Source organism: Phocoena sinus, chromosome 3 (assembly GCF_008692025.1).
Source record: "Phocoena sinus isolate mPhoSin1 chromosome 3, mPhoSin1.pri, whole genome shotgun sequence".
NCBI lineage: Eukaryota > Metazoa > Chordata > Mammalia > Artiodactyla > Phocoenidae > Phocoena > Phocoena sinus.
This window is the reverse complement of record NC_045765.1, coordinates 161,757,966-161,784,234: the sequence shown is the minus strand read 5'-3', so window position 1 is coordinate 161,784,234 and position 26,269 is coordinate 161,757,966. Positions and strand designations below refer to the sequence as shown.

At 49.9% G+C, this 26,269-nt stretch overlaps 1 protein-coding gene across 5 annotated transcripts in view; it reads left to right on the top strand.

Annotated features, from left to right (window-relative positions):
* The window catches only part of TRIO (trio Rho guanine nucleotide exchange factor), a 374,356-nt gene that overhangs the window by 343,075 nt on the left and 5,012 nt on the right, over positions 1–26,269 (top strand). For 3 of the 5 annotated variants that reach the window (XM_032626733.1, XM_032626732.1, XM_032626734.1), the window contains 18 exons: positions 397–545; positions 1,671–1,737; positions 3,326–3,429; positions 4,944–5,013; positions 7,214–7,303; positions 7,894–7,986; positions 8,710–8,760; positions 9,001–9,078; positions 10,079–10,270; positions 11,469–11,646; positions 13,946–14,751; positions 18,629–18,876; positions 20,387–20,525; positions 21,341–21,368; positions 21,570–21,732; positions 22,015–22,136; positions 23,514–23,592; positions 25,327–25,527. In XM_032626733.1, coding sequence (XP_032482624.1) covers positions 397–545; positions 1,671–1,737; positions 3,326–3,429; positions 4,944–5,013; positions 7,214–7,303; positions 7,894–7,986; positions 8,710–8,760; positions 9,001–9,078; positions 10,079–10,270; positions 11,469–11,646; positions 13,946–14,751; positions 18,629–18,876; positions 20,387–20,525; positions 21,341–21,368; positions 21,570–21,732; positions 22,015–22,136; positions 23,514–23,592; positions 25,327–25,527 — 2,858 coding nt within the window. Of the gene's footprint in view, positions 1–396; positions 546–1,670; positions 1,738–3,325; positions 3,430–4,943; positions 5,014–7,213; positions 7,304–7,893; positions 7,987–8,709; positions 8,761–9,000; positions 9,079–10,078; positions 10,271–11,468; positions 11,647–12,407; positions 12,419–13,945; positions 14,752–15,245; positions 15,381–18,628; positions 18,877–20,386; positions 20,526–21,340; positions 21,369–21,569; positions 21,733–22,014; positions 22,137–23,513; positions 23,593–25,326; positions 25,528–26,269 lie in introns of those variants that run through there. The other 2 variants (XM_032626735.1, XM_032626737.1) reach the window with 2 other exon arrangements.

Here is a 26,269-nt window from a genome sequence, read left to right as displayed (position 1 = left end):
CACCGGCCTGAACGAGGCGACTACACACACTTCTGAAATGGTCATGCTTTCGTGTGACAGGAATATAACTGGAAAGAAAATGTCTAGATTTGAAATGGGTACAGTCTGTGGTATTGTTTCTAATTATTTGGTAACCAGGAACAGAATATACGAACGGATATAAATTCACCGTTCTTTTCATTCTAACTCTCCTCTTTTGTGCAGCCCCTCTTACTCAGTTTCAGAATTAATGCTGGGGGTTTTGTTGCTAAATACGATGTGATTTCACACACATAGACTCTATAGTGTTGTAATCAGGCCTTCTGTATTTTCTGACGTATGAGATTTTCTGGTACTAATTTCAGCCCCACGTGCTGTGTAGGCAGGAGGCCTGACGGGTGATCTGGTTTCTTCTAGGCGCTGGAGGATCGTCCCAGCTCACTCCTCGTGGACCAGGGAGACAGTAGCAGCCCCTCCTTCAACCCTTCAGACAACTCCCTTCTGTCCTCCTCCTCACCCATTGATGAGATGGAAGAGAGGAAATCCAGCTCTTTAAAGAGACGGCAGTAAGAAATGTTTTCATTGTCATTGTTTGGTGGCTTCCCTCCTGGCTTTGTCACCTACGAAGCTGTGGCTGGGATTCATCTCTGAGTCACACGAGGAGGAGACCCAGGGTCTCTCGCTGAGCGATTGTACGTTTGTTTGCAAACGTACAGAACCTCAAGAGGGTGCAGTAAGCCATAGCTGCATCTTTTATTGTTTTATTTGTATATTATACTTTATTTATAAATAAGAATGAGACAAGAATATTTTCTGTCACTTCTGGTGAGAAACAGCCGTACTTTCTATTATATACATAGTTGTGAAGGAAAAAGAAGATGACGTAAAATTAAATACAGTCCCCCAAACTTGAAACATACCTTAGTGGTAGAGCTTTTCAGTTTCAGTTAAAAAGTCTTGAAGAATATTACAGAAGGTTTAAAATTGCATTTGGAGAACAGGAAAAAGCTTAACCAGCTGCATGAGTACAGAGACTTGGTTTCATTGAGTGCTGTATCCCAGCACCTAGCGTGGCATCGGGCGCATAGGAGGTGCCTGGCCAGTGTTGGCTGAATGAATGAACGAACAAACCAACCAACCAACCAACGAACCTTTTTAGGTCAACTGAGGTTGTTTGCTGTAACCGATCAAGGAATTGTCTTCTATTATCTGAGCGGCCTTAAACGGTTACTGAACCTTACGAAAAGAAATACTTCTGAATGATGTGATCAGACCCAAGGCTTTAAACATCTGAGTTAAATTTCTTTTGTATGTCCAGCGAAGCTTAAAATGACTTTATCATGAAAACACAAACAAGCAAAAGCCCTGCTTCCTTTAACATCTTGCCTTTATAACAAAGTTATGTCTGTGCTGCTTTCGGTCCTCGTGCATGTGATCAGAGTCCGGTGGTGTGAATTCACCCAGAATGCGAGGTGTCTTGTGACCTCTGCAGCACCCGTGGGTCACCCACATGAACCTGTAAGTGACTGGGGACACACAGGAATTGGAGATCCGGTTGTGCAAGTTTGAGAGGTCACTTCCTAGCCGCCCCTGCAGAATCTGACCTGACGAAAGCAAAAGGGCGGATGAATTCATTCAGAAAATTCCTTGGATTGTGGGTGGTAAACGCTGTTTTTTCTCTCTTTTTTCAGCTACGTTTTGCAAGAATTAGTGGAGACAGAACGTGACTATGTGCGGGACCTCGGCTGTGTGGTGGAGGTGTGTGTTTCAGAGATGTAATAACCTGTATCCATCCGCCCTGAGGGTTGCCACGGGGGGTGTTGTACAGGACAATTGAAAGCTGATACCTTCTCAAAAGCTTTAAAAATATTTTTGACTAAAGCAAAACACAATAACAACAACCAACAAAATATTTCTGAAAAGTAAAATTTAGCCAATTATCTCAACAGTCGGTATTCACTTTTTAAAGGCTTCTTTTTTGCATGGTGCCTCTTGACATAGTCTCTTCTTTTTATAATTAAGTTTGTAAATATTATCTCCAACCTTTGAATTTCTTTTGTGGAAATCTGGCCTTTAATTATTTTACAAGAGTGGGTATCACCACAGAAATGAGGACATCATTGGTTGAAAAGTCAATGTGACCAGCTATGGATTCAGTTACATCCTGAATCACCTGGGTTCAGAGCTTGGTCTGTGGCTACCACCCTAGGCCATTTGCTTGTAGTTTTCACAGAACGAATATGTCACCACTTTCACTGACCAGAAGTTGATACGCACTTTGTACCCATAGCAAAACCACTGCCTTTCATACTAAATCAAGGGCTCTTTTCTAGGCTTGTCCCTGCCATTAACTTTAGGGCATAATCATATTAATAAACTCAACTTATCAAAAAGCTATTTTTATAATATAAAACTTTATCACTTATTCTTTCAACTTTGCAAATATGTACAGTACAGGGCAATACTTTTTGGATGTACATTCCATTAAAAGTAATGGCTGTTACAGTTAATTGCGTGACATAAAGGATTAAACGTGCTTGACATGTCTGTAATCATTACTAACAGTAACTTGAAAACTTCAGAGCTTCTTGTACAGGCTGAATCACATTCAAGTTATATAGAAGTTTTAAACCACATTTTAGCAACATAGTTAGTCAACTGTTATTAAAAATCAATTTGTGAAAAGTATGTTGTTAAATCCGTGTTTAACAAAGTATGTAAATAATCCAAAAAGAAAAGAAAATCTGTTTATATCAGATCAGTACCGAGAACAGAGGAAATATGCTTCTGGCCAAGTATTTAATCTTTACAAGCTGACAAGATGATTTGTTTTATGAAACCATTTACATTTATTTAAACTTTCCAATTCCTCAGAAGAGTTTTGATCTTTGAATGCTAAATAGTTTAGGGAGAGAAAATCACGTCAGTGAATGTAACTGTATTTCAAGGGCCAGTTAAGGACACATTTCACAAAGGGTTGGGGATTTTTTTGTTTTTTTCGTTTTTTTTTTTTTTTATGGTACGCGGGCCTCTCACTGTTGTGGCCTCTCCTGTTGCGGAGCACAGGCTCCGGACGCGCAGGCTCAGCGGCCATGGCTCATGGGCCCAGCTGCTCCGTGGCATGTGGGATCTTCCCGGACCGGGGCACGAACCCGTGTCCCCTGCGTCGGCAGGCGGACTCTCAACCACTGCGCCACCAGGGAAGCCCCACAAAGGGTTTTTGTTCTTACATAAAGAATTAGTTTACGTACGTCTCTTTTATCCTTTGTGGCTCTCAATCAGTAAACCATTACTTGATTCAAACGTGTTCAATGAAATAATCTTATCTTTAAATATTTAATTTTAGGGCTACATGGCACTTATGAAAGAAGATGGCGTTCCCGATGACATGAAAGGCAAAGACAAGATTGTGTTTGGCAACATCCATCAGATTTACGACTGGCACAGAGAGTACGTAAAATACATACCATGTTCGTTGGTGGACAGTCTGTCATCACCCGCTAAACTGCATCACGCCAAGCGAACGAGAAAGGATATTTGTTGACTCATTTCATTTCCTTACCTATGTGGCCCCATGGAGGTAGCTGGTGTAAAGGAAATATTGGTGTTCCGAGGCCTTTTCTGGTTGCATTTCACAGCACGAGGAAGTCTCTTACCTTCTTTGTGCTGACCCATCCAGGTTGCCCGTGTTGGGAAGGCTGGAAACCCAGTCACCGAGCCTGACCGCCTGGGTTCACAGCACGGTCCTGACCCCGAGCCCTTTGCTTCCCCTCTCTTTGCCTCCATCCTTTCCTCTACACAACGTGGGTCACGGTGTTACCCTCCTCATGGGACTTTTGTGAAGAGTGACTGAGTTAATACATGTAAAGCACTTAGGATAACATCTGCATAGAGTGAGACTCGATGAGTGTTTCTAATTAGAATTGCAGCCACCTCTTTAATAAATCCAAATTACTGTTAGAGAGTTTTTTCAAGTCAGCTTTAATGGGGAAAGTAGACATGATTGCCCATGAAAATCAAATTTGATCCCAGTACCTTGCCACACCTGTCCTAATCTACAGTGAAACCTATTTTAAAAAAGGACATTCGGTGCTGTTATCTAGTCATCTGCTCCCAAGGCTGGTTTTAAGCTGTGACAGGGAAGGGGAAATGGCACAAGGCCCCTGGGACGACCAGACAGAGAAATTGCTCCCGGCAATGTGGTGTCTGCCGTGGCGTGCGCAGAACTAGGGGATATTGAATCCTCAAGTGCAACACAGTTCAATGTAGCATTCATTGGTGTACTGGTTTGCAGGTTAGTACAATACCAGATACAAATATCAACATATGTAAGTGATAATTAAGGTGGGCATACATCTTACCAACTACTGTGGCCCAGAAGAAGTGAAGAGTAGTTGTCCCCAGCTGCTTTGTTCCTGTGGATACCTAATTCCGATCTTAATGGAAGCTAATATGTGCCACCTAGAAGTTGATTTTGATAATATTTGAGAAAACTTTATAAAGCCAGCCCAGGTAACAATTCAGTATTTTGTATCTGTTATTATCCAATTTGAGCCTCCTAAAAATTACCATGGAAAGAATATGAAACTCACAGGTATGAGGACCAAGTTTTTAGAAAGAAAAATGACCAATTGCTTTGAAACATTTATTTTTTACCCCATATTCAGATGGGATATTACTGTTTGTGTCATTTAAAAACAAAGTGAGACAAAAAGGTTGATTATCCAGAGGAAGGGAAGTTTGCCAGTCGAGGGATGTCTCACTCTGCCTTGCCTTGTAAACCTGTGTCTCTTTCTGTTTTCTGTCCTAACAGAATGTTTTCAGTGTGCATTGTATTTGTTAAGCATATACTTTACACTTCCCAATTGTTTTTGTCAAAACAGAATATTTTGAAAATATAAATCTCAATCTAAAATTAGCAGGCCAAGTTGGAAATGGTTCTAATATTTCTCCTTTCATTTCAGCTTTTTTTTAGGAGAGTTGGAGAAGTGCCTTGAAGATCCAGAAAAACTAGGATCCCTTTTTGTTAAACATGTAAGTACAATAGCATTATTTACATTCCGTTCTGTATTGTCATATTTAGTAATTGGCTTGTCAGATTAAAGGTGAACTCATGTGTGGGTTACAAAAGTACTTAACATTAAGAATAAAATCAAACTGTACAATGTCGGCGAGTTGGACTCAAAATCCCCTGTTGCTCTTCTACACGTGAATGATCAGCTTTCCCAGTCACCTGGCCCCAGTTGGCTGTTCAGTTCACAAACAGTACAGGATGGTCAGAAGGGGACCAGAGCCAGACCAGAAGGAGGAACATTTGGGGATGTCTGTAGGCAAACAGGTGTCTGGTGCAGGTGGTGATGTATCGAGACGTGCAGTGGGTTTAATATAATAACCAAATTTTTGTGTGTATCTAAAAGAAGCATGTCAACAGTAAAAGTTTGGGGGTTTTTCTAGGAAAAAATACTATATTTTCAAAAAATTAGTGACCAGGATTTTTGTATTTTTGCAAATCTCCTTAATGTCTGGCTTAATAGAAGACAGATGCATTTTTATATCAGTTTCTGTATTGAACCTATTGTAGTGTGTTTTTTAGTTAAAATTTATGAAGAAAATCCATCCTCACAGATATTTGGATGGAAAGGGATGAGTGTTTTAATAGCCTTTTCCGATAAGTATAGATAATTTTCTTAGATACTACATCAAAACTCAACAAGTGAGAATTTCTTAAAGGTTAGTCGCAACATGGAGTCTGAAAACCCATTGGTGAACTCCTCTCTTGCTGTTGCACTAGAAGCCATTGAACTGCCTCACACTTAAAGGCTCTTTTACCCCTGCACCAGCTTGTGACATCCTGCGTTGTAAATTCTGGTTCACTGATTCAGGCAGATCTTCCAGATGTTGAAACATTTCAATAAACAGTATCAAGAAATCAGATTTGTTCATTGAGTATTGTCAATGTTCTTTAAGTATTGTCTTTAAGTATTGTCATGTTCCAGGTAGCAAATCCATGTTTTCCAAAAGTATAATTTTTTGCTTGACAGCTCAAGTTTTCATTATTAATAGACATTGCAGGTTGTTTGCCTTGAAATGAGACAGGCTTATTTTATTCATATTCAGGAAACTGCCTACCAGATACCCACGTGTAAATAATTATAGTTTGTGTCCATCATTCTTTCAAGTAAAAATGGTCCATGAAAACAAGCAGTCGGTTCAGCTCATGGCTCAGCCACACGAGGGCTTTTCCTTGACTCCTGTAGCACATGGCACAAGTGTCACAAGGATCTCCATTTTGTCACAGGAACGTTAAAAAGATGTATAGTCCATGGTTGAGGGTTTTTTTTTTTTTGGTATTTATTTATTTATGTATGTGTGTATGTATGTATGACTGCGTTGGGTCATTGTTGCTGCATACGGGCTTTCTCTAGTTGTGGTGAGCAGGGCTACTCTTCGTTGCAGTGCGTGGGCTTCTCATTGCGGTGGCTTCTCTTGTTGCGGAGCACAGGCTGTAGGTGCTCAGGCTTCAGTAGTTGTGGCACGTGGGCTCGGTAGCTGTGGCTCGCGGGCTCTAGAGCGCAGGCTCAGTAGTTGTGGCACACGGGCTTAGTTGCTCCGCAACATGTGGGATCTTCCCGGACCAGGGCTCGAACCCATCTCCTCTGCGTTGGCAGGCGGATTCTTAACCACTGCGCCACCAGAGAATTCCCCATGGCTGAGTTTTAATACAACGAATTTTTATCACTTCATCAAGGACATCCTTAGGTGAAACTGGCATGTGTAGCAGTGAAAGATATTTGCTAAGATGCCAGCAGTTTCTCCCACCACTGGTTTTGCACATCACTACAAATGGTAGCGCAACAGAAAGGGCAGATGACAGCTTAGTATTGTTTGGAAAATAGTTTTGATCTAATGGGTCCCCGAAAGGCCTCAGGGACCCCAGGGGTGTGCACACCACACTTTGAGGATCAGGGCATTAAGGGATGGCTTGCTGCCCTCAGTATTTGAGACTAAAGAGGTTTTTCTAACCTCCTGAAAAGAGCCAGGCTTCCTGGGACCACTGGCAATGTTTGAAGAGGGGGAGAATGATTCTTCGTTTAACATTAAGAACTGTGTCCTTTCACAGCCTCTCGTATTTGCTGGGTAAAGTATGGGGTTTTAAGAAACGTTCCTTTATGAATGAGCTGACACTTGCATGTGCACCTGTGTTCTAACCCATCTGTGTGCCTTTCATTCCTAGGAGAGAAGGTTGCACATGTACATAGTTTATTGTCAAAATAAACCAAAGTCTGAGCACATTGTTTCAGAATACATCGATACCTTTTTTGAGGTAAGACCTAAGTTACAAACAAAGTATTTCTTTGTTACAGTTGATTTCAAGAAATTGAAATATCATTTGTTTCCCAGGACATTAAGCAATCCTCAGGAAATTTAGCCTCAGTTATATGAGTTCTGAACCTGTATTTCTTTCCTATAAATCAGAGAAATGAGTGTAAATTCAAGCTGTGATCGTATCCCTTAGTATTCAGAGGACTGGGGTCATGGTTAAAATAAGGGGTTCTAAAAATCAATTTCAAACTTAAGGCTCATTCCAAATTCAGAATAATGATCTCGACTTTTAGCCTAGAAATAAAATACTTGTTTGTATGAATAAAAGAAAGCAATTGAGAGAAGGCCATTTTAGGCAAGCATTAAAGACGCTTTTGAAAAACGGCTCAGAAATCTTTCAGTGTCAGACTCGGACATTCTGAGCGAAGGCACAGCACTTGTTGGTTGTGTGCAGCCTGGCATCTTTTCTCTTTTTTACTCTTTTCTAGAAGTAGTTACTTCTACTGCAGTGTAGTTAGTTAGCATTTCTGACAGTTACGGGGACTTTAAAAGACAAAACTTACGATCCTTCTTTCTGCTTTGAAACCACAGGACTTAAAGCAGCGCCTCGGCCACAGGCTGCAGCTCACAGACTTGCTGATCAAACCAGTGCAGAGAATCATGAAGTACCAGCTGCTGCTGAAGGTGAGGCTTTGCCGGTGCCCGTGCTGGGGGCAGGAGCCCGTGTGGCGGGAGGACAAGACTCGTGAGGGGATGGAAGGGTTTGGCAGGTGACGGGAATCTTTTCTATAAAAAATACGAAGCAGCCTTGTCATTTCTGATTTGAAATATTTGAGTAAATCTTTTAAAATTTAATAAGGCACCTTACACTATCATTTACATCAGGTTCTGAGCCAAAGGTCCATGAAAGTGAGCTTTTTCCCCACCACAGAGCTTGAATACCAATGAGCTTTCTTGGGCTCTATCCACCTTACATATTTTCTGATCTTCTTGGGGCTCCAGATGAAATCAAATATTTAATCCCTGCCTGTTCCTCTCTATGGGCTCAGCAGTGGCCCTTGATTGATTCAAACTCCTAAGCACCACTGAAGGCAAAGTCACACCATCTTCCACCATGAAAGTGACTGTTAGAGGTGTTGAGATTCCTTCACGTATAAAACTTAGAACCTGGATGTAAAGAGAGATGAGCGCTTGTCTTGGAGTGAAACAGGAACCATGACCCGCTTTGATAGATCTGGTCTGACTTTGCTCTACTGTGCCTTGAAATACACAAAAGGATACCTTTTCTTTGTGTTACTGGGAGGAAAAAACGAGGATTACCCAGTGCCTGGCATCTCACGTGATCAAAAAGGTTACTGCTGTGCGACCATCACCCTCGTCATGCCCTTCTCTCCATTTCCCTTGCAGGACTTCCTCAAGTATTCCAAGAAAGCCAGCCTGGATACGTCAGAACTAGAGGTACTTAACACCCCCGGGCCCTGGGCTCCCCTCTCAATCCCCGCGCGTCCCCAGCCTGTCCCTGGGGGGGTGGGGGCGGCGGGTGACAGCGGGTCTACCCAGCCCCGGATGTGCCCTCTGCACACCAGCGGGCGGGAACGGGGAGGAACTGATCGAGGAGCGGCATCTGAGGGTTAGCGCTCCAGCCTTGCCCTCTGGAACTGAACGCTCACTCTGCTTTCCCCCCACGCCACCCCGCAGAGAGCCGTGGAGGTCATGTGCATCGTCCCCAAGCGCTGCAACGACATGATGAACGTCGGGCGGCTGCAAGGATTTGACGTAATGCGTTCTTCTTTAACCTCGGCCTCTGGCTGCCATCACTTTCTTTGGTCTCGGATTCTTTGTCTCCACCTGGAGAAAGCTGATCCTTTTTGCTTGGTTTTCTGGCGTCTCTCACCGTCCTTCAACCTGATTGATATTTTCTTTCACCTTCTTTTGGTGCATTTGATTTGCTTTGGGGGGGTACCTTCCTCTGCTCAAAGCCCAGCGCCTTGTGGCGGGAACAGGCAGGACTCTGCTTTGTCTCTTGGGCCTCTGCTGCTGCAGGAGCGGAGTTTCCTTCCCTGGCATGAGGCGTAGTGGAAAGCAGGGGGCCCGTCCTTCTGTCCTCTGTCAGCCTGCGAGTTTGACCCCAGGGTCACTGTGCTCATCGTTAGCCTACAGACTTTCCTATGAGTTGACAGTCTACTCAGATTACATATTACCTATTAGTATCCTAAAGATATTCAGAACCAGAAGCCTTTATTTCTTTTTTTTTTTTTTTTTTCAATTTGACTGTTGAGTAAGAAGACGGGAAGGTTTTACTTTTCTTGCCTACTGTTTTGCTAGAGATCTGGGTTTAACGTGCTGGTGCTGTGGTTCTCCAAAAAGCACACACAGGCTCTCCTGGAGAGCTTCTGAAAACCCAGGCTCCTGTGCTTTTGTGAGCGGGTCCCGCCAGGGGTGCTGGTGCCACCGGGCCGCGGACCGCACCTTGAGAAGCATTCTTCCACTGTGAACTAGATCCTTAGATCCACTTTCAGTCTTTGACTGTAACTGAGGCCAGTGATTTACACAGAGGCTGGCAAGAATTTTATTTAGATGATTTTTCTGTTTGGAGCTAAGACCTCATTTTAGTGAAAGAAATGTTTATGCTCTATAAATTAAGACAAGAAAAATATGTTTAAAATGTAGCATTCTGTGGGAGGAAAGCTAAAAAACAAAAAACAACTTCCTGTGTCTTAACTTCGAATGCAATGTTTTCTTCTCCTATTTCTTTGCCCCCTTCTCCGTGTTCTAGGGTAAAATTGTTGCCCAGGGCAAGCTGCTCTTGCAGGACACATTCTTGGTCACAGACCAAGACACGGGGCTTCTGCCTCGATGCAAAGAGAGGCGGGTGTTCCTCTTTGAGCAGATCGTCATTTTCAGTGAGCCGCTCGATAAAAAAAAGGGCTTCTCCGTGCCAGGATTCCTGTTTAAGAACAGTATCAAGGTAACTTGTGTTTGCCTGTTTTCTCACGGGTTAACGCATGTACCCATCATGCTGATAAACTGTCTCCTTCTTAATTATGACATGTCCTGATCTTCAGTTTATTAAATATTTAGAGAATTTTCTAATAACGTTTCAGAACCTTTAAATTCACTCCATCTGTCTACGGTCTGTGTTCCCCAGTGGCTGATGTCTTACACATGTGGCTGCAGCATTCATTTTTACCATAATGAGAAGACCTCGTCTTGGTTAGTTTTTGTGCTCCGTCTTCTCTAGGACCATGTAAAATTATTTAAGTTCAGAGGATAGCTTACCCAGGGTCGTCTTCTCTTCTCCATTCAACAAGGACCTACTCTGCCCTCAGAGCTGGGCAGGGGCTGTAGGGATGGACAAGGTAGGTTGGCTTGCTCTCTGATAGAAGAAAAAGACAAATAAAATGACTGCAGATGGCCCTGAGTCTTGTAAAGGGGACAAACCAAAGGTGAGACAGAGGAGGCCTGAGGTCCCAGCAGGTTAACCTTTCTAGTTAACTGTTTAAGCTGCTAGTTAAACCCCTGGTCATCCCCATGTACCTGAGTTAAAGGAGTCATAAAAAAGCAAGACAAGGATTTCTGAGGCAGTAAAAATGGCAGCTCAACCAAAAAGTGGTGGTTTCAGTTCTGACCTAGGATGAACTTCACTTTGCACTTGACCAGTGGAAATAAATGTGCTTCAGTTTTTTTATTGTGGTATCCTCGTAACATAAAATTTACCATCTTAACCATTTTTAAGAGTATAGTCCAGTGGCATTAGGTACATCCATATTGTCGTGCAGCCATCACCACCATCCATCTCCAGGACTCTTTCCATCTTGTAAAAGTAAAACTCATCCTCATTAAACACTAGCTCCCCATTCCATCCCCCCCAGCCCTGCAGCCACCCTTCTACTTACCGTCTCGAGGAATCTGACTACCCTAGGTGCCTCATCTAAGTGGAATCGTAACAGTGTTGTCTATGCATAGCTGGCCCACTTCACGTAGCATAATGTCCTCCAGGCCCACCCATGCTGTAGCCTGTGACAGAGTGTCTTTCCTTTTTAAGGCTGAATAATAGTCCTTTGTATATACAGACTGCGTTTCGATGATCCATTCACCTGTTGATGGACACTCGGGTTGCTTCTACCTTTTGGCCATTGTGACTAATGCTTTAATTTTTTTTTAAGGTGAGTTGCCTTTGCCTGGAGGAAAACGTGGAGAACGATCCCTGTAAATTCGCTCTGACATCAAGGACGGGTGACGTGGTGGAGACCTTCATCTTGCATTCATCCAGTCCAAGTGTTCGGCAAGCATGGATCCATGAAATCAACCAAATTTTAGAAAACCAGCGCAATTTTTTAAATGGTGATGTGTGTTGTTACTGGGCACGTGTTTTCTTTCCCTAATGTACACATTTCCTATTTCTCGTCTCTCCCCTATTACACACGACTAGGAATGACAGGACTTACTGAGCACTTACTGTGGACCAGGTTCTGTTCTAAGCATTGTCCATATATATATTGCTTCATTTCATCTTCAGAACGACCCAAAGTGGCAAGTAGTGATATTATTCCCATTTTATAGATGACGAAGCTGAGGCACAAAGTGGATTCGTAATTCACTCCAAGTCCCACGAGTTGCTGGTGGCAAAGTCGAGATTCAGAGCAGCCATGTGCCCCTCACCACTGTACTGTTCACTCTGTCCCACAGGCTCTCGTACCACCTGCGCCCAGAACCCTGTTCTGGGAAAGAAATGCATGAGAAAAACTAAGGCAGCAGATGTAATTGGCCAGAGATGTTGGAGACATTCTTGGGTGCAACTTTAAAACTTGTGTTTGACCACCTTGTACATCTGCACCACCCTCCTCGTTATAAAAACAAGGCATCTTTTTTCCTTCCCACTTCCACGACATGAGTGATTTTGGAGGAGCAATACAGTAATAATACAGTAGAACACAGGACAGTGGTGAGGTGCCAGCCACCCCAGGGAAAGGCCTTCTCCGCAGGGAGAGCGGCCGCACAGACCTTACGCTTCAGACAGCTCGACTCTCCCTATTCCTGACCTGAAACTGCTGGCTTCTCTTGGTGGCCGCTGACTTGGACTCTGGTTTTAATTCGGTGATTAGTGAAGAGCGTCAAATGCAGTGAGAAGCTAGCTACTCATTCAGTGTCACGTCCTTGTCCTTTTCTCCATGTCCGTGTTCCGTGTCTACACCCCGGTCCAGTAGGATGCTGTAATCTCTCTGTCACATAAAACCACCCCCATATCTCGAGCGACATTCAGGAACACAGGCACTCAGTGAAAAGTCAAGGTCACGTGGCATTTTTGGCCAAGGGGTCATCAGCTGCCCGGGTGTTAACCCCAGGCTCCCGTCCAGACTGTAGACTGAGCATCTCTTCCATGTGCAGTTAGAACTGGATGGCTGGGGCTGGGCCGGTGTGGGGGACGGCTCCTGTGCATGGAGAAAATAGTTTTGCTCCCACGACTGAGAGCGAATGCAGGTCTCTTGAAACGTGTAGCTCTTAAGTACTGCATTGAATGCCAGTCCATAGCAGGTTAACTACTGAGAAATCTCTAAACTTTTACCGTCTTCTTTAAAATAAAATGAACTGCTTCCCGAATTGCAGGCACGAGTGGGCCGTGCTGTTCACGTTTCCTGGGCGCTCAGTCTAGAGACTGTTGATACTGTTCCCGAGGGCTGAAGGAGGTCGGGAATAGAGTGGGCTCCGGGCCTGCTTCCCCACTTTGCTCTCCCGTTCGTCCTGGGAGCGGGGGCCGCGGCCAACACAGAGCTTGTCAAATGTCGTATGGCTCCAGAATGCTCCTTCACATCTGCCTGATGCCTCCCAGGCAGGAAGGGGCTACATCTGATTGTCGCACGTCTCAAAGGTTTTAGCTCTTTAAGAATTTGTGTTAGTTTCCATATATCTTATTGGGCGTGCTTCCTGCATTTTCCTGCAGGTGATGTTGTAACTGAATCACTAAAGCCCGGAGATGGGACAGCTTCACGACCCACAAGGGTTTGTGGAGCTCCTTCCCTTCCCGGGGTGGAGGTCTCTAACACCACCTCAGCGTGGGGTAACCCCCAGCCAGGTTCTTCTTTGCCTAACTGCTCCCTGGTTTAACGAAGACCTTTGCGGCAGCTGGGCTAAGCTTTCCCAGCGCGGGAGCCAGCTGGTACCGGTGGAGTCCCACTTGAATCTCCCCTGGCAGCCCTGGGCCTCACCGTTGACCCTGGCCATCTGCCTGGGATGCTCCAGGCCGATTCCACCCCTTTTCACTTGGCGGGGATGCTAAGGCTGTGCTGGCTGCTCCTGGGCGGTAAACTTCTCCCCGCAGCAGCGCGCCTCCTCCGTCACCCTGCACTTCTGCTCCCTCCTGCCTCGCACACGCAGGGGCCAGTTTAACTCGTTCATGAACAGGAGAGTAGTTAAATTTAAGAACTTTTCTTTTGCCTTCCCTGATGGGTGGTGTCAGCCTGCTGCCTGGAGGGTGGGTGGGTGTTTCTGGATGACGGTGACTGGAAGTTGGTGGCCACCCTGTGACTTGACCCTGGGCCATTAAGCCAGCGCTCCCTCTCCATTCATCGTGCCCCCTTTTCCCTCCGCCCCTGTGACCGTCCTTTTCTCGGTGCCCTGACTGAGTCTCTTCTGTGTCTTGCAGCCTTGACATCACCCATCGAGTATCAGAGGAACCACAGCGGGGGCGGCGGCGGGGGCAGCGGCGGGGGAGGCGGCGGGGCCCCCAGCGGCGGCGGGGGCGGCGGCGGTGGCAGCGGCGCAGGCAGCAACCACAGCGGCGGTCCCGGCAGCTGCGGCGGCCTCCCCAGCGCGAGCAGAAGCAGGCCCTCCCGGATCCCCCAGCCTGTCAGACACCACTCCCCCGTGCTGGTCTCCTCTGCAGCCTCGAACCAGGCAGAGGCAGACAAGATGTCAGGTATGTCCACTCCCGGCCCGTCACTGCCTCCTCCCAGCAGCAGCCCCGCCCTGGAGGCCGGCCAGCCCACCAGGGCGCCCCCCAGCGGAGAGCCCGAAGGTCCCGAGCCAGAAGCGGAGCCGATCCCCAAGATGAAGGTGCTGGAGAGCCCCCGGAAGGCGGCGGGGAACGCCGCGGGCGCGCAGCAGGATGGACCCGCCAAGGAGGCGCGGAGCGGCCCGGGCTCCCTGCCGCCGGGCAAGCCCAGGCCCGGGGCCATCTCGCCTCTGAACTCTCCTCTCTCGGCTGCGTTCCCCTCTCCGTTCGGCAAGGAGCCCTTGCCCCCCAGCAGCCCCCTGCAGAAGGGGGGCTCCTTCTGGAGCTCCATCCCCGCCTCCCCCGCCAGCCGGCCCGGCTCCTTCACCTTCCCGGGAGACAGTGACTCCCTCCAGCGGCAGGCGCAGCGCCACGCGGCCCCCAGCAAGGACACGGACCGCATGAGCACGTGCTCCTCGGCCAGCGAGCAGTCCGTGCAGTCCACCCAGAGCAATGGGGTAAGAGCGCCCGGCCGCCTCCGCCCGCCCGCCCCGCTGCCTCTGTCCCGCGGCTCTTCTGCTAAACCTCCCGCGTGGCCGCCGCTGTCCTCGTACTAACTCTGGGCTCCTGGCCGCTGCGCTACGGTCACCAGCTCCGTCCGCCCTGTGCCCTGGCCGCGCGGACACGCGGGGACGCCTTCTAACTTCCTGCTCCCGCCGGCGGACGGCGCGCTCTCATCTCTACTAACTCGCTCCTTGCTTTGTTTGTGTCTCCTTAATACGGGAAAGCAGATCATTAACCTTCCGAATGCAGCATCTCTAAGCCTCTCACGTTTTCCGAGCAGCAGCATATCTGGGAACTTCCTCTCTCACCCCTGCCTTCCTCGCACACTTTTATTAGGGGGGTCCGTGCCCCTGCTGTCTACCTCCTGCGTCAACTGAAACCTGTACACTCTCAGCTTTCTGCTCGTCGCTTGGTTGTGCCCTTTTATGCCTTAAATTAATCTTTGCAGCGTTTTTGACTCATCTGCTGAAAAAAGAAAAAAAAAATTCCTCAAGAAATTTCCAACAGCGACTCAAAGCAAACTAAGCTGACACAGTGGGGGGAAGGAATCTCTCCAGTGGAAATATTTCCCCCCGCCCCCCCCCCCCAAAAAAAAAAGAAAGAAAAAGTTTCACTGTGGAAGAGAGAGAGACTGCTTTAGGGCCCCTGGATGTTGGGCTCCGGCCGGCGGCTGGGAGCGGAGGCGCAGGCAGGCTGGATTCCCAGCGCCCGCTCTCTGTCTGGCAGGGGGCGCAGTGCGGGCTGCGGGCGGCACGGGGCGTCGTGGATCACTATCCGCGTTCTTAGCAGAAGGGTTACTGGGGGGGGGCTTGGCCCCCATCCTCTGGCTTCCTCCCTGTCCTACCCAACTGCTTCCCACACGGCAGGTGGTCTGACCCGTTACACCTTCCTAAAGGCACGCGAGGGAATAGAACTGTTCTAATGCGTGTTTGTTTGATCGCTTTATAAATTTTTAAATACATTTCCCTAAAAGGGTCTGTGTCTCTCTTTATAAAAAAAGAAAGGAAGTAATCCGGATTTTGCATGTCTCTTTCCTCTGGACTTCCGTTAATGCCTTGTTTGGGTGGACATGGCCTTATTCGTTCCTCTTACTTTTTGTTATTTATTTTGTTATCCTCGGTCTTTAATTGAGGAAGAAATTGAAAAACGGGTCTTGGTACATGTACCCTGTAGTCTTATTCTCAGAAATAAGCGGTCAGGGCGGGCCTCCTCGGCGGTGGCCGCCACCAGCGTCCCGGTCGTGGTGCCTGACCGTGTCCTGCAGGGGAGCCAGGACCCCCACCTCCAGTTAGTTCTGAAATGCTAGGTGTGCAGGTGAGCGTCAGCACGGTTTCAGCCAGAGGAAGAGACGCAGAGGCCCAGTGATGCTGTACCTGCCAGCACCTGGTTGAAGGTTCAGGGTGCAGGCGTGGCCTCGCAGCCGAGGCCCCCTCCGAAATCAGCCAAGGGAGCAGCTCTTCAGCCCATCCTAATCTGGACGCTTTTCCCTAAGCGCCACCCGCCCCAGCGTGGGAGCCCGTGCTGGTCTCTGCGCCCCCCGTGAGCGTGCTCGGTTCCCGGCCCTGCCTGGCTCCCCCCGGGATGCTTACCCTGAGGCCAGCACCGTCGCATGCGGCACACGTTCTGGCAGGTTTTAGGTCGCAAAAGGTGCCTTTTATTTCTGCCTCTCAGTGTTTCTTATGTGGTTGGTAACCTGGAAAGGGAAACTGCCAGGGAGTCCAGGTGCCTTACAGAAACGCCCTGGAGGCCTGGGAAGACCACGAGAGGCTTAGAATGGGCCTGAGAGTGTCCTCTAGGACTCCTAAGTTTTTCGGTCAAGAAGAGCTACCGCCCTGCCTGCTCCCCCCCCCCCCCCCCCCCCCGATTCAGACTGTCTTATCCCCCTGGCGGTCAGCAGCGGCCTCCTCCCTCCTTGTCTGCTTCCGTGAAGCTGTCTGCGGTCACAGCCCAGCAGCTGTGCCTAACCCACGGCCCAGGTCCTTCTTCCTCCTTTAACGCACACCTTCTGGAAAGTTCTGCTGAGAGCAGGAGTGGAGTGGATGTGGATCAGCCCAGGCAGTGACTGCGCCAGGCCCGAAACGTGGACGCACCACCTCCCTGCATCCGCCCACCCAGGCAGCAATAGAAGTACAGCCCTGCCTCTCTCTCAGAGGCCGGGTGACCCGTGCGAATCCCTAACCTCCACTGTGTAAGGGGTGGTGATCGTGCCCACTGGCATTAATTGAGATCCATTTTTAAATGCCTCGTACTTAGATTGGTACATAGGAGGTTTTCAGAAAGTATTAATAGCTATTATTATCGTGGCAAAATACTCGCATTACGAGACAAAGGGTGGTACGCTGTATGATAAAAAAGAGCCATGCCACAGAAGTTGGTTTTGTTTACATTTTCTAGCAAATGTGGCTTTGTAGTCTTAACACTGTTGGGTGTTGCTATATAAGTCATGCTAAAAGGATAAAATTGCGTGAAGGAGTGTGCACAGGCCAAAGCCCGACGTGGACATCCACGAGGGACGGGAACACGTACCAGACTCCTCAGCCGCGACAGGACCGAGAACCTGGCACTCCGGTGTATTTAACTTCACCACCCACTGTGGGCCTAGAGTCCTGGCCCCTGGAATTCCCAGCACACAGGCTCCATGACAGTGGTCAGCCGTCTACTCCGGTGTGTCTCAGTAGCCCAGAGCCGTCAGGCGTATGGCAAGGTTGCTGACAGTCGCGCCTACACCGACCCAGGACCTGCCCCAGACATCCGAGAGACCAGCGGAGGAAAGCAGTGGAGTCCTGGGAAGCCGTGAACGGCCAGACAGCATCTTTGGTGGGAGCCCCTGAGAACAAGCTAGTGGGGCGCCTGACACCACTTCCACATCCCAGCTGTTGACAGAGGGGATTGAACAAGATGCAGCTCAGGCTTTGGAGGTCTCAGCTTCCTCTTCATCCCCTGGAACAAAGGGGTCACTTGGTAAATGACAGCTTGGGACAAACAGCATTTGTGTTTCTTCTACTCAGCAGCTCACACCACTCAGCTTGTGAACCTGAGTAGATGGTCTTGAGAAATGATCTGTGTTTAACTTTTGCAGTCTTGCTCCACTGAGTGAGATACTGGACATGTATTGAGTGCTTGCCACGTGTCAGTCACTGTGATGGACACTAAAGACACAGTAGTGACCTGAAGACATCGGGTACCACTGGGACTCCAAGATAAGGGGAAGATAGGCTTTCCCACGCCAGGGGCTGTCCGTGAAACTTGAGTTGTGAGGCCAGTGCTGTCCACAGCTGCTCTGCGATGCTCTGCCGTCCCCACGACGGCCGCACCTTCAGGACAGTTGAATCGTCACGCTCACAGGAGGACCACCCACCCGGGGATACATACAGGAGGCAGAGCAACTCTCCACGAGAGCAGGACAGTAGTTGGTCTGCTTTTCAGGTGTCCCGCATTCCTCCTTTAGAAGGGATAAAAGGTGGAAATGATTAGCGATGCCAGCAGCGTGACGGTCACAGTGACAGGACTGTGACATAGATGGAACCCAGCGTGGCATCACCATGAGGATGAGCCATCCCTCTGACGGTGCAAGGAGGATGGGACTGAAATAATCAAGCTTCCAAAGTAAAGTGTCATCATCACTGTGTCGTTCCTAAATTGCTTTCTAGAGAAATCCTGACGGTCAGTTACTGAAAAAGAGGCACCGAGTTAGCTAAAGAGTGTGGAGGCGTCCGTCCAGTGGGCCCTGCCCTGGGCCGTCGTGCCGTGGTGCACGCTGACGAGCGACTTCGTGTCATCAGATCCCATTTCAGTTCCCCTCTGCCTTTTTGTTCGTCTTGCCCTCTACAGAGTGAAAGCAGCAGCAGTAGCAGCATCTCCACCATGTTGGTGACACACGATTACACGGCAGTGAAGGAGGATGAGATAAACGTCTATCAAGGAGAGGTCGTTCAGATTCTGGCCAGCAATCAACAGAACATGTTTCTGGTGTTCCGAGCCGCCACTGACCAGTGCCCCGCAGCCGAGGGCTGGATTCCAGGCTTCGTCCTGGGGCATACCAGCACAGTCATCATGGAGAACCCCGACGGGACTCTCAAGTGAGTGCCCGGCGGGGCAGCCGTGGCGGGGCGGGGGGCAGGCGGTGCTGAGCACAGACGAGGCATAGCGGCCCTGGGAGGGTGAAGCCCATTGGGAGAAAGCAGTGCTGTGGTCTCTTGAACCAGGTCATCTCTATACACAATGTGGAACCCCGCGGTGAAGGTGGGGCGCGTTCCATCTCTCAGACCTGTTCTGATGGGTTCTTTTAATGACCTACATTTGCACACACATAGCTTTAAGCCGCTAGACGGAGCATCACGGTATTTTAGTTCCCCGAGGTCTTGGGTGAGGGGTGAGGACTTTCCAAGGGCCCCTGACTCGTATCGGGCACGCTGAGGCTGCATCACTGAAGATCCTCGTCCCGGGAGCTTCAGCTAAAGATCCGTGTGGTGCCACTGCCAACGTGCCTTATGTATACTAGGTTACTTTAGTCAAGTAACTTGAAACCAATTTTGCCGCGTTAAACATTACTTTAAAGAAAACTGAATTCAGGGGCTGGTTTCAAACTCCGCCCTTCCCTGAATCTCTCTGGCTGTAGGAGGCGTCAGCCAGGTGGCTTCTGGCAGTGGAAGCATTGCAAAACTGTGATTTTTAAGCCTCCAGAGGCTTCAACCCAAAAGACCAGACTCAAAGGCACAGGCCGTGGTCATGTTCCTCTCCAGGCATGGCAGTACCCCTGGCTGGTTTGCAGCCCAGACTGGCGAGCCTTCCAGCACCACCCCAAACCTCTGGGCTAAGCACCTATACCCCATGGGGAGTCCAGGCTTTGAGTTCAGGCTACAAAGAGCCCATCTTCCTTGACAGTCCCTTGTCCTGTTTCTCCTTGATACACAGAGATATTTTATTCTAGTACATTGTTCAAGAATCCCATTTTATACTTTGTTTCCTCAAATATATTCTTAGGCCCTGTATTAGGGTTCTCCAGAGAAACAGAACCGGTAGGGTGTATGTGTGGTCAGCGGGTGGTTATTGTAACCACACAGTTGTGGAGACTGGTGAGTCCAGACCTGCACTGTGGGCCAGCAGGCTGGGGGCCCAGGAGAGCCAGTGGTGCAGGTAAAGTCTGAAGGTATTCTGCTGGAGAATTCCCTCGTGCTCAGGGAGGCTGGTCTTTTTTTGTTCAACTCAGGCCTTCAACTGATTGGATGAGGCCCACCACGCTATGGAGGGCAGTCTGCTTCACTCTACCAGTTGAAATGTTAATCTCATCTGGAAATGATGTTTGACCAAATATTTAGGTCCAGTCAAGTTATACGTAAAATTAACCATCACAGACACCTTTATATTTAATCCTTAAAATTTGGTTTAAGAAATTTGGCTTTTATCTCTGGTCATTGGTCATTGAGAATCGCAGAAAAGTTTTTCTTCGCTGAGATCCCTGTTCCTAAAGGAATCTCAGTCACCCTACATCCGTGTAAATTGGACAGTCCGCTTTTCTCTGATGCTTTCAGGAATTGTTTGCTGAACACCAGGAAAGCGTAATACTAACAATGTGTTGTGGTCCCCCAGGAAGTCAACATCTTGGCACACAGCACTCCGTTTAAGGAAAAAATCTGAGAAAAAAGATAAAGACGGCAAACGGGAAGGCAAGTTAGAGAACGGTTATCGGAAGTCTCGGGAAGGACTCAGCAACAAGGTATCTGTGAAGGTGAGCAAGGATGTCTCCAGGAGCCTGTGCTCCTTGGGGAGCACGCAGGGCTGGGGCCGGCCCAGGAGGAGCCGTCGCGGACCTGGCACCCAGCCTTGCCTGGCGGCAACCCGCCTCTCTCTGCCCTTTGAGCAGACCTGCAGAGCTTTGTAGGGCGCTCTCATGGGCAGTGTGGCGCAGGTATGCATATGTATTCTGAGGAGCCGGGTATACGGGTAAACCCCTAAGCGGGTGCATGTGTAGCTTACAGAGAAGGCTGCTGGATTCCCAGAGGGAGCAGACACTAGGACCTCAGAAGCGGACGGAGCACAGAGCAGCTGTGGCTCAGACCACAAGGGAAGTGACTAGATGCCAAGATGCAGGTTCACTGCTGCAGCGGATTCCCTCGGCGGGCGCTTCAGTCCACTTGACTTCTGTAATCAGATTGCCTTAAACCTGTGCAGGTTTTGCCTGGGGAGAAAGGAAATGTCTCTTGAGGGGAACTCGAGGCCCCTGAGTCAGGGCCCTGGCCATTCTGCAGAAGTGGGTGGTTCGGGGATCTGCTGGACTCAGCCCATAGGATGCGTAAAAGGGACTTCTCTGAGTGTAAGCTGTGCGTTTGTGGGTAGGAAGAAAAATCTCTCCTACACCTGTGTGACACGAAGCCTTCCAGTGCATTCGAAGGCAGTCGGAATGTGGTCGGTTTTGATTGATACGCAGGCAAACCAAGTCGTGTTTCCTTTCATCTTTCAACAACTGTAGCCCCAGAATAGAAGCAGTATATCTTAGAGTAGCTCATGTATCTGGTTAATACCTGTGCGCTTTTTCCATTTCAGCTTCTCAATCCCAACTACATCTATGACGGTGAGTTCTGTTCTTTTTCTTGTAGACTTTAGAGGGTAGGTCTACGGGGCATTTCAGGACACTCGAGTGTAGCCTGTGGACGTGGGTTTTCTGTGGAGCTCTGGGCCTGGGTAGCATCTCCTTCATTTGTTGGGGGGGGGGGTTGGTGGGCACAAGAGGGGGCACTGGGTGACCAGCGTTACTGACTCCTTTCTCGCGCAGTTCCCCCAGAATTCGTCATTCCCTTGAGCGAGGTCACGTGTGAGACAGGGGAGACCGTTGTTCTTAGATGTCGGGTCTGTGGCCGCCCCAAGGCCTCGGTCACCTGGAAGGGCCCTGAACACAACACCTTGAACAGCGATGGTCACTACAGCATCTCCTACAGGTGAGGGAAGCCCCCTCGGGGGTCAGTTTCACAGGCAGTGAGCATGACCTCGTTCCACTGGGACTGACGTGGCCAATTGCCTGGGTCATCTCTGGCCCTGGAACGTCTCCCATGAAGGAAGGTGTCATACCTGGGTGTGCAGCTAGGATTGAAATCCCACTTGATATTGCCCGTCAGCATTTGAGCTCCTCATTTCCTGTGACCCCAAAGGAGAGAGGTCGGGGGGCTGGCGGCGGGGAGAGCTGAGCCTTTCTGAACGCCGTGTGCCCTCCTCTGTGGCAGTGACTTGGGAGAGGCCGCTCTGAAGATCGTGGGTGTGACCACCGAGGACGACGGCATCTACACATGCATCGCAGTGAACGACATGGGGTCAGCCTCGTCTTCAGCCAGTCTGAGGGTTCTAGGTAAGCTGCACCCCGAGCCCCACACACTCTCGATGTGGCCTGAGATACGTGACAAGTCACTCGGAGGCTGCACGGAGCAGGCCAGCCTCTGGGACACCCGGGGGGATGCCCTCGGGCAGGGGAGGCGCACGGTGAGGGCTTCTGCCCACGGCCACTGAGCGTGTGAGCGTCTGGTCCAGCCTCCAGGTGGGAGCAGGGCAGCCTGTACTCCTAGTGTTCAAAACATTCTCGTCTCCAGCTTCTCACTTGTCCGATGGTTCGGTTGATGCTTTAGTTCTAAGAGAAGCTCCTCTCAGTCAGTCTCACGTAGAATAGAATGGAAAGAAAGGAAAGATGGGAGTGTGGGTGAGCCCCGAGCAGGCTCTGTACCCGTCCTAGACCGTAACAGCCCTTCCAGAGGGTGTGTCCTCCCAGCCCTTCCATGAGCACAGGGCGACCCTGGTGGGACTAAAGCCCTTGCTCCCTCTATGCCCAGCAAGGTCTGATCTCTCTCCTCAGCTAAACCGTGAGTTGCTGGCAGCAGAACTCATATCTTAGACCTTTTAGAATTTCCTGTAGATGCACCTGACGTATGTACATGCTTAGTGAGCAACACATACTGGCTGATTTCCAGCTACCATTTCACAGGAGGCCAGCTGTGCCAGCTGTGCGGCCCAGGGCTGCTGAGATTTCTCCTGGGTCCTCCAGCTGCACCAGGTATAGGATGTACCTGGATGTACCTCCTAGAATGACAGTTAAAGAACTAAAATAAGTTAAGTAAATTAAACAAAACCAATTTTTTAAGACTATGGTAAGTAAATAAATAAAAGGACTAAAAGATGAATTGAGTCCAGGAGTGCCCTGAGTGTAGACAGTAAACAGAATTGTCTTTAGAAGTTTATATGCTGTATATCTTAATCCCATATATTGTAACCTCATAAGTCAAAGAAGGGAAGGGTTCTGGTTTTGGATCACAGCGCAGGAAAGGAAGATAATTTTGAATTTGACAGTAGAGAATCACCAATGTTCTAATTTTTAAAAGATGTCACAAAAAGTATACAGGTGATTTTTTTTTTTTTTAACAAATCACTGGTGAAAGCAAGGGAGCTTAGGGAGACAGAAGGCTGTTCATAGGAATGGTCTTACGGAAGTGCAAATGGGAAAATAATGGAAAAGCAAGTGTGTGTTTATTTCTGTCACATAAATCCATCTTTGTCCCATACGAAGTCCCAGCGCAGTGTGGATTTTATACTTCCGGTGTGTCTCCATTTCCACGAGCCTCCGTTCAGACGCTCAGCAGCCCGGGCAGCTGCCACATTGGACAGCGCAGGGCTCTAGTCTCCTTCCCCAAGAGGTGCCCCGTACACCAGGCTCAGGGAGACGCTGCCTTTCTTGCAGGTCCAGGCAGCGATGGCGTCATGGTGACCTGGAAGGACAACTTTGACTGCTTCTACAGCGAAGTGGCTGAGCTCGGCAGGTATGGTGGAAAACCCGCAGCCCCTCCCGAGATCGCAGAGTCAGAGACACAGCTCTGTAGGAGCCCACAGAGAAAGTTCAGTGGCGGATTTTGCCAGCAGTTGGAAGTTAGATGTATTACATCCGAAGCGGAAGCGGTGATTGCCTGTTGGTGTTAAACGCTGAGGAAGTGAGGAGAAGATTGCCAGTGCAGGTTCCAGGAGAGAATCAAGGCTTCATACCGTGAGCCGTCCGGTGACGTGATGAGTGCGCTTCTGCTCCGTGCCCAGGCAGCACTGGCTGTGCCCATTCTCTGGAGAATCCAGGGAAGAGTCACTCACACCCCTTCTCGTGGTACATTATGCTCTGGAACCCAGTTGAGAGGGGCTGAATGTGTCCTTCAGGTCTCGGCTGTGCCTGGAGGTTTAGGGTCCCCCTGCGTAGACCAAGAGGGGGCTTCGACAGAGAGGGGCTGTTCCTCTTCGGACGGCAGCCAGGGCTCAGGCGGTGGCTCAGCGGCGCCCTCCGTCACCCTGCTCCTTCTGAGGTGGCACGGCACTCAGCCACGCCTCATGTCGCGTCCCGTAGGGCAAGAAGAAGGTCAGAAGCATGACAGCTGAGCTTGTCCCCGTTAAAAAGCTTTCCGAGGACCCCCCCCCCGCCGCCACCAGCAGCAGCCTCGTACACTCCGATGGCCATTCCGGGATCCGCTGGCCCCAGGGATCCATGCACACGCCTGTGTGGATCAGCCCGAAGTGCCTGTCAGTCATCTGTCGCTGCACAAGGCTCAGCCCTGCTGTCCAGAGCAGCAGAGATGTATCACTTTGTGCAACGTGCCACTGACCGGACAGTTACTCTCTTGGTCCCTCCTGGGCTCAGTCAGCTGGCACCCCCATGCCTCGCCCGCGTGTCTGTGGCCTCTGTCCACATAGACGTTCACCCTGGGCCTCCTCGTGTGATGGCAGTTGCAGCCCGGGAGAGCAGAAGCAGAGGCTGCAGCCTCTCAGGGCCCAGCTTCAGAAATTAACAACCACACTTCGTCCACATCCTGTGGACGCAAACAGCCACCAGCCAGCCCAGATTCAAGGGAGGAGAAAGAGACTCCGCCTGTCCGTGGGAGGAGGGACAAAGCAGTGTGCCCACCTTCCTCCCCGCAGTCTGCATTCCCCAGCCCCCAAATCTCATCCCACCGTGGCAGCCGGCTCAGGCCTGAGGTCCAGGATCTTGTTATCCGGATCCAGTCGAGGTGCAGCCGAGGCTTCCTGGGTGCGGTTCGCTGGGTGCAGCTCCGGAGACCACAAACTAGAGATGAGTTACCAGCCCCCCGACTCACATCCTGCAGCGGCAAGGCAGACACGGTGATGACAGTAGACGCTCCCGTCCGAAGTGGGGGGCGTGGGGTGCCCAGGAGCCACCTAGTAGTCCGTTCCAAGCTTCTTCACGCAACGAGGTTTCCACGAGAGCAAGGTGGAAGCCGCCTGGTACATCTCACGATGTCACTGCTGCTCCATTCAGCGGCGGCAGGAAGTCACGTGGCTGTCCTGAGCCGGACGGAGCCCACCTCTGGGAGGGGAGGAGACAGGACAGGCACAGGCATGGGCAGGCTTCCTTGGGGCCGTCGCGCGGCTGCAGCCCCTCCACTGGCGGCCGGGGAGAGCAGGGCTACCAGCTGGGGAGGCTGCCTGGGTTGAAAGAGTCTTTTCTCCGTGACACACTCAGAGTCCTCTGAAAATGACCTTATCCACCTGTCTTCCAGGGGCAGATTCTCTGTCGTTAAGAAATGCGATCAGAAAGGCACCAAACGAGCAGTGGCCACGAAGTTTGTGAACAAGAAGTTGATGAAGCGCGACCAGGTCACCCACGAGCTTGGAATCCTGCAGAACCTCCAGCACCCGCTGCTGGTTGGCCTCCTCGACACCTTCGAGACCGCCACCAGCTACGTCCTGGTTCTGGAAATGTGCGTACACGCCAGCTGCCTCTCCTCTTTCTAGCGCTCGGCCTCAACTCCAAGTGGTCTTGCTGTTTGTTCTCTAAGAAGTATAGAAATCAGGATGTTAGGATTCACAGAGCTTCTAAAAAAGCACGTCTGCTCTCAGAGACCACAGTTCTAGAGCTTTCCAGCAATGCCAGAGGGAAGTACAGCTGCCTGGCGAGGAAGCACAAACCTGGCATCCAAATGCTCCCCACCCAGGCTCCCTCGGGGGTCGCAGCCAACCTGGAGATGCCCCCTGGTTCCCAAAGGTCCCGAGAGGCCAGGCCTCTGCGGACCACAGCCCTGCTCGTGCTCTCAGGCTGAGCTGGTCCCACGTGTCTGCCCAGCTGGGCGAGCCCGGCTGGTGGGCGCCTGCAGCTCTGCCCCGGGGCCCGTCCTGCCCCTCCAAGGGTGATGAGAATGGGAGCGTAGGTGCGCCCTCTGGAGGGGGGTGGCTCCCCCCAGGGCAGCCCGCTGGTCCCCGTGGTACTTACTGGGCCCTGTGTGCCATCTCAGGAAACATTTGCGTCGTTTAAAGATAAAGTGTGAGAGCTCCGACCCAAGAGCAGGGGGCCTCAGCCCGGGGACACTTTGCCCCCCAGGGGACATTTGGCAAAGTCTGCAGACGTTTTGCTGGTCACAGCTCACCGCCCCACAAGGCACAGGGCGGCCCTGCAACAGAGGACCGTTGTCCCAAAGTATCAGTAACACCGGGTTGAGAAGCCCT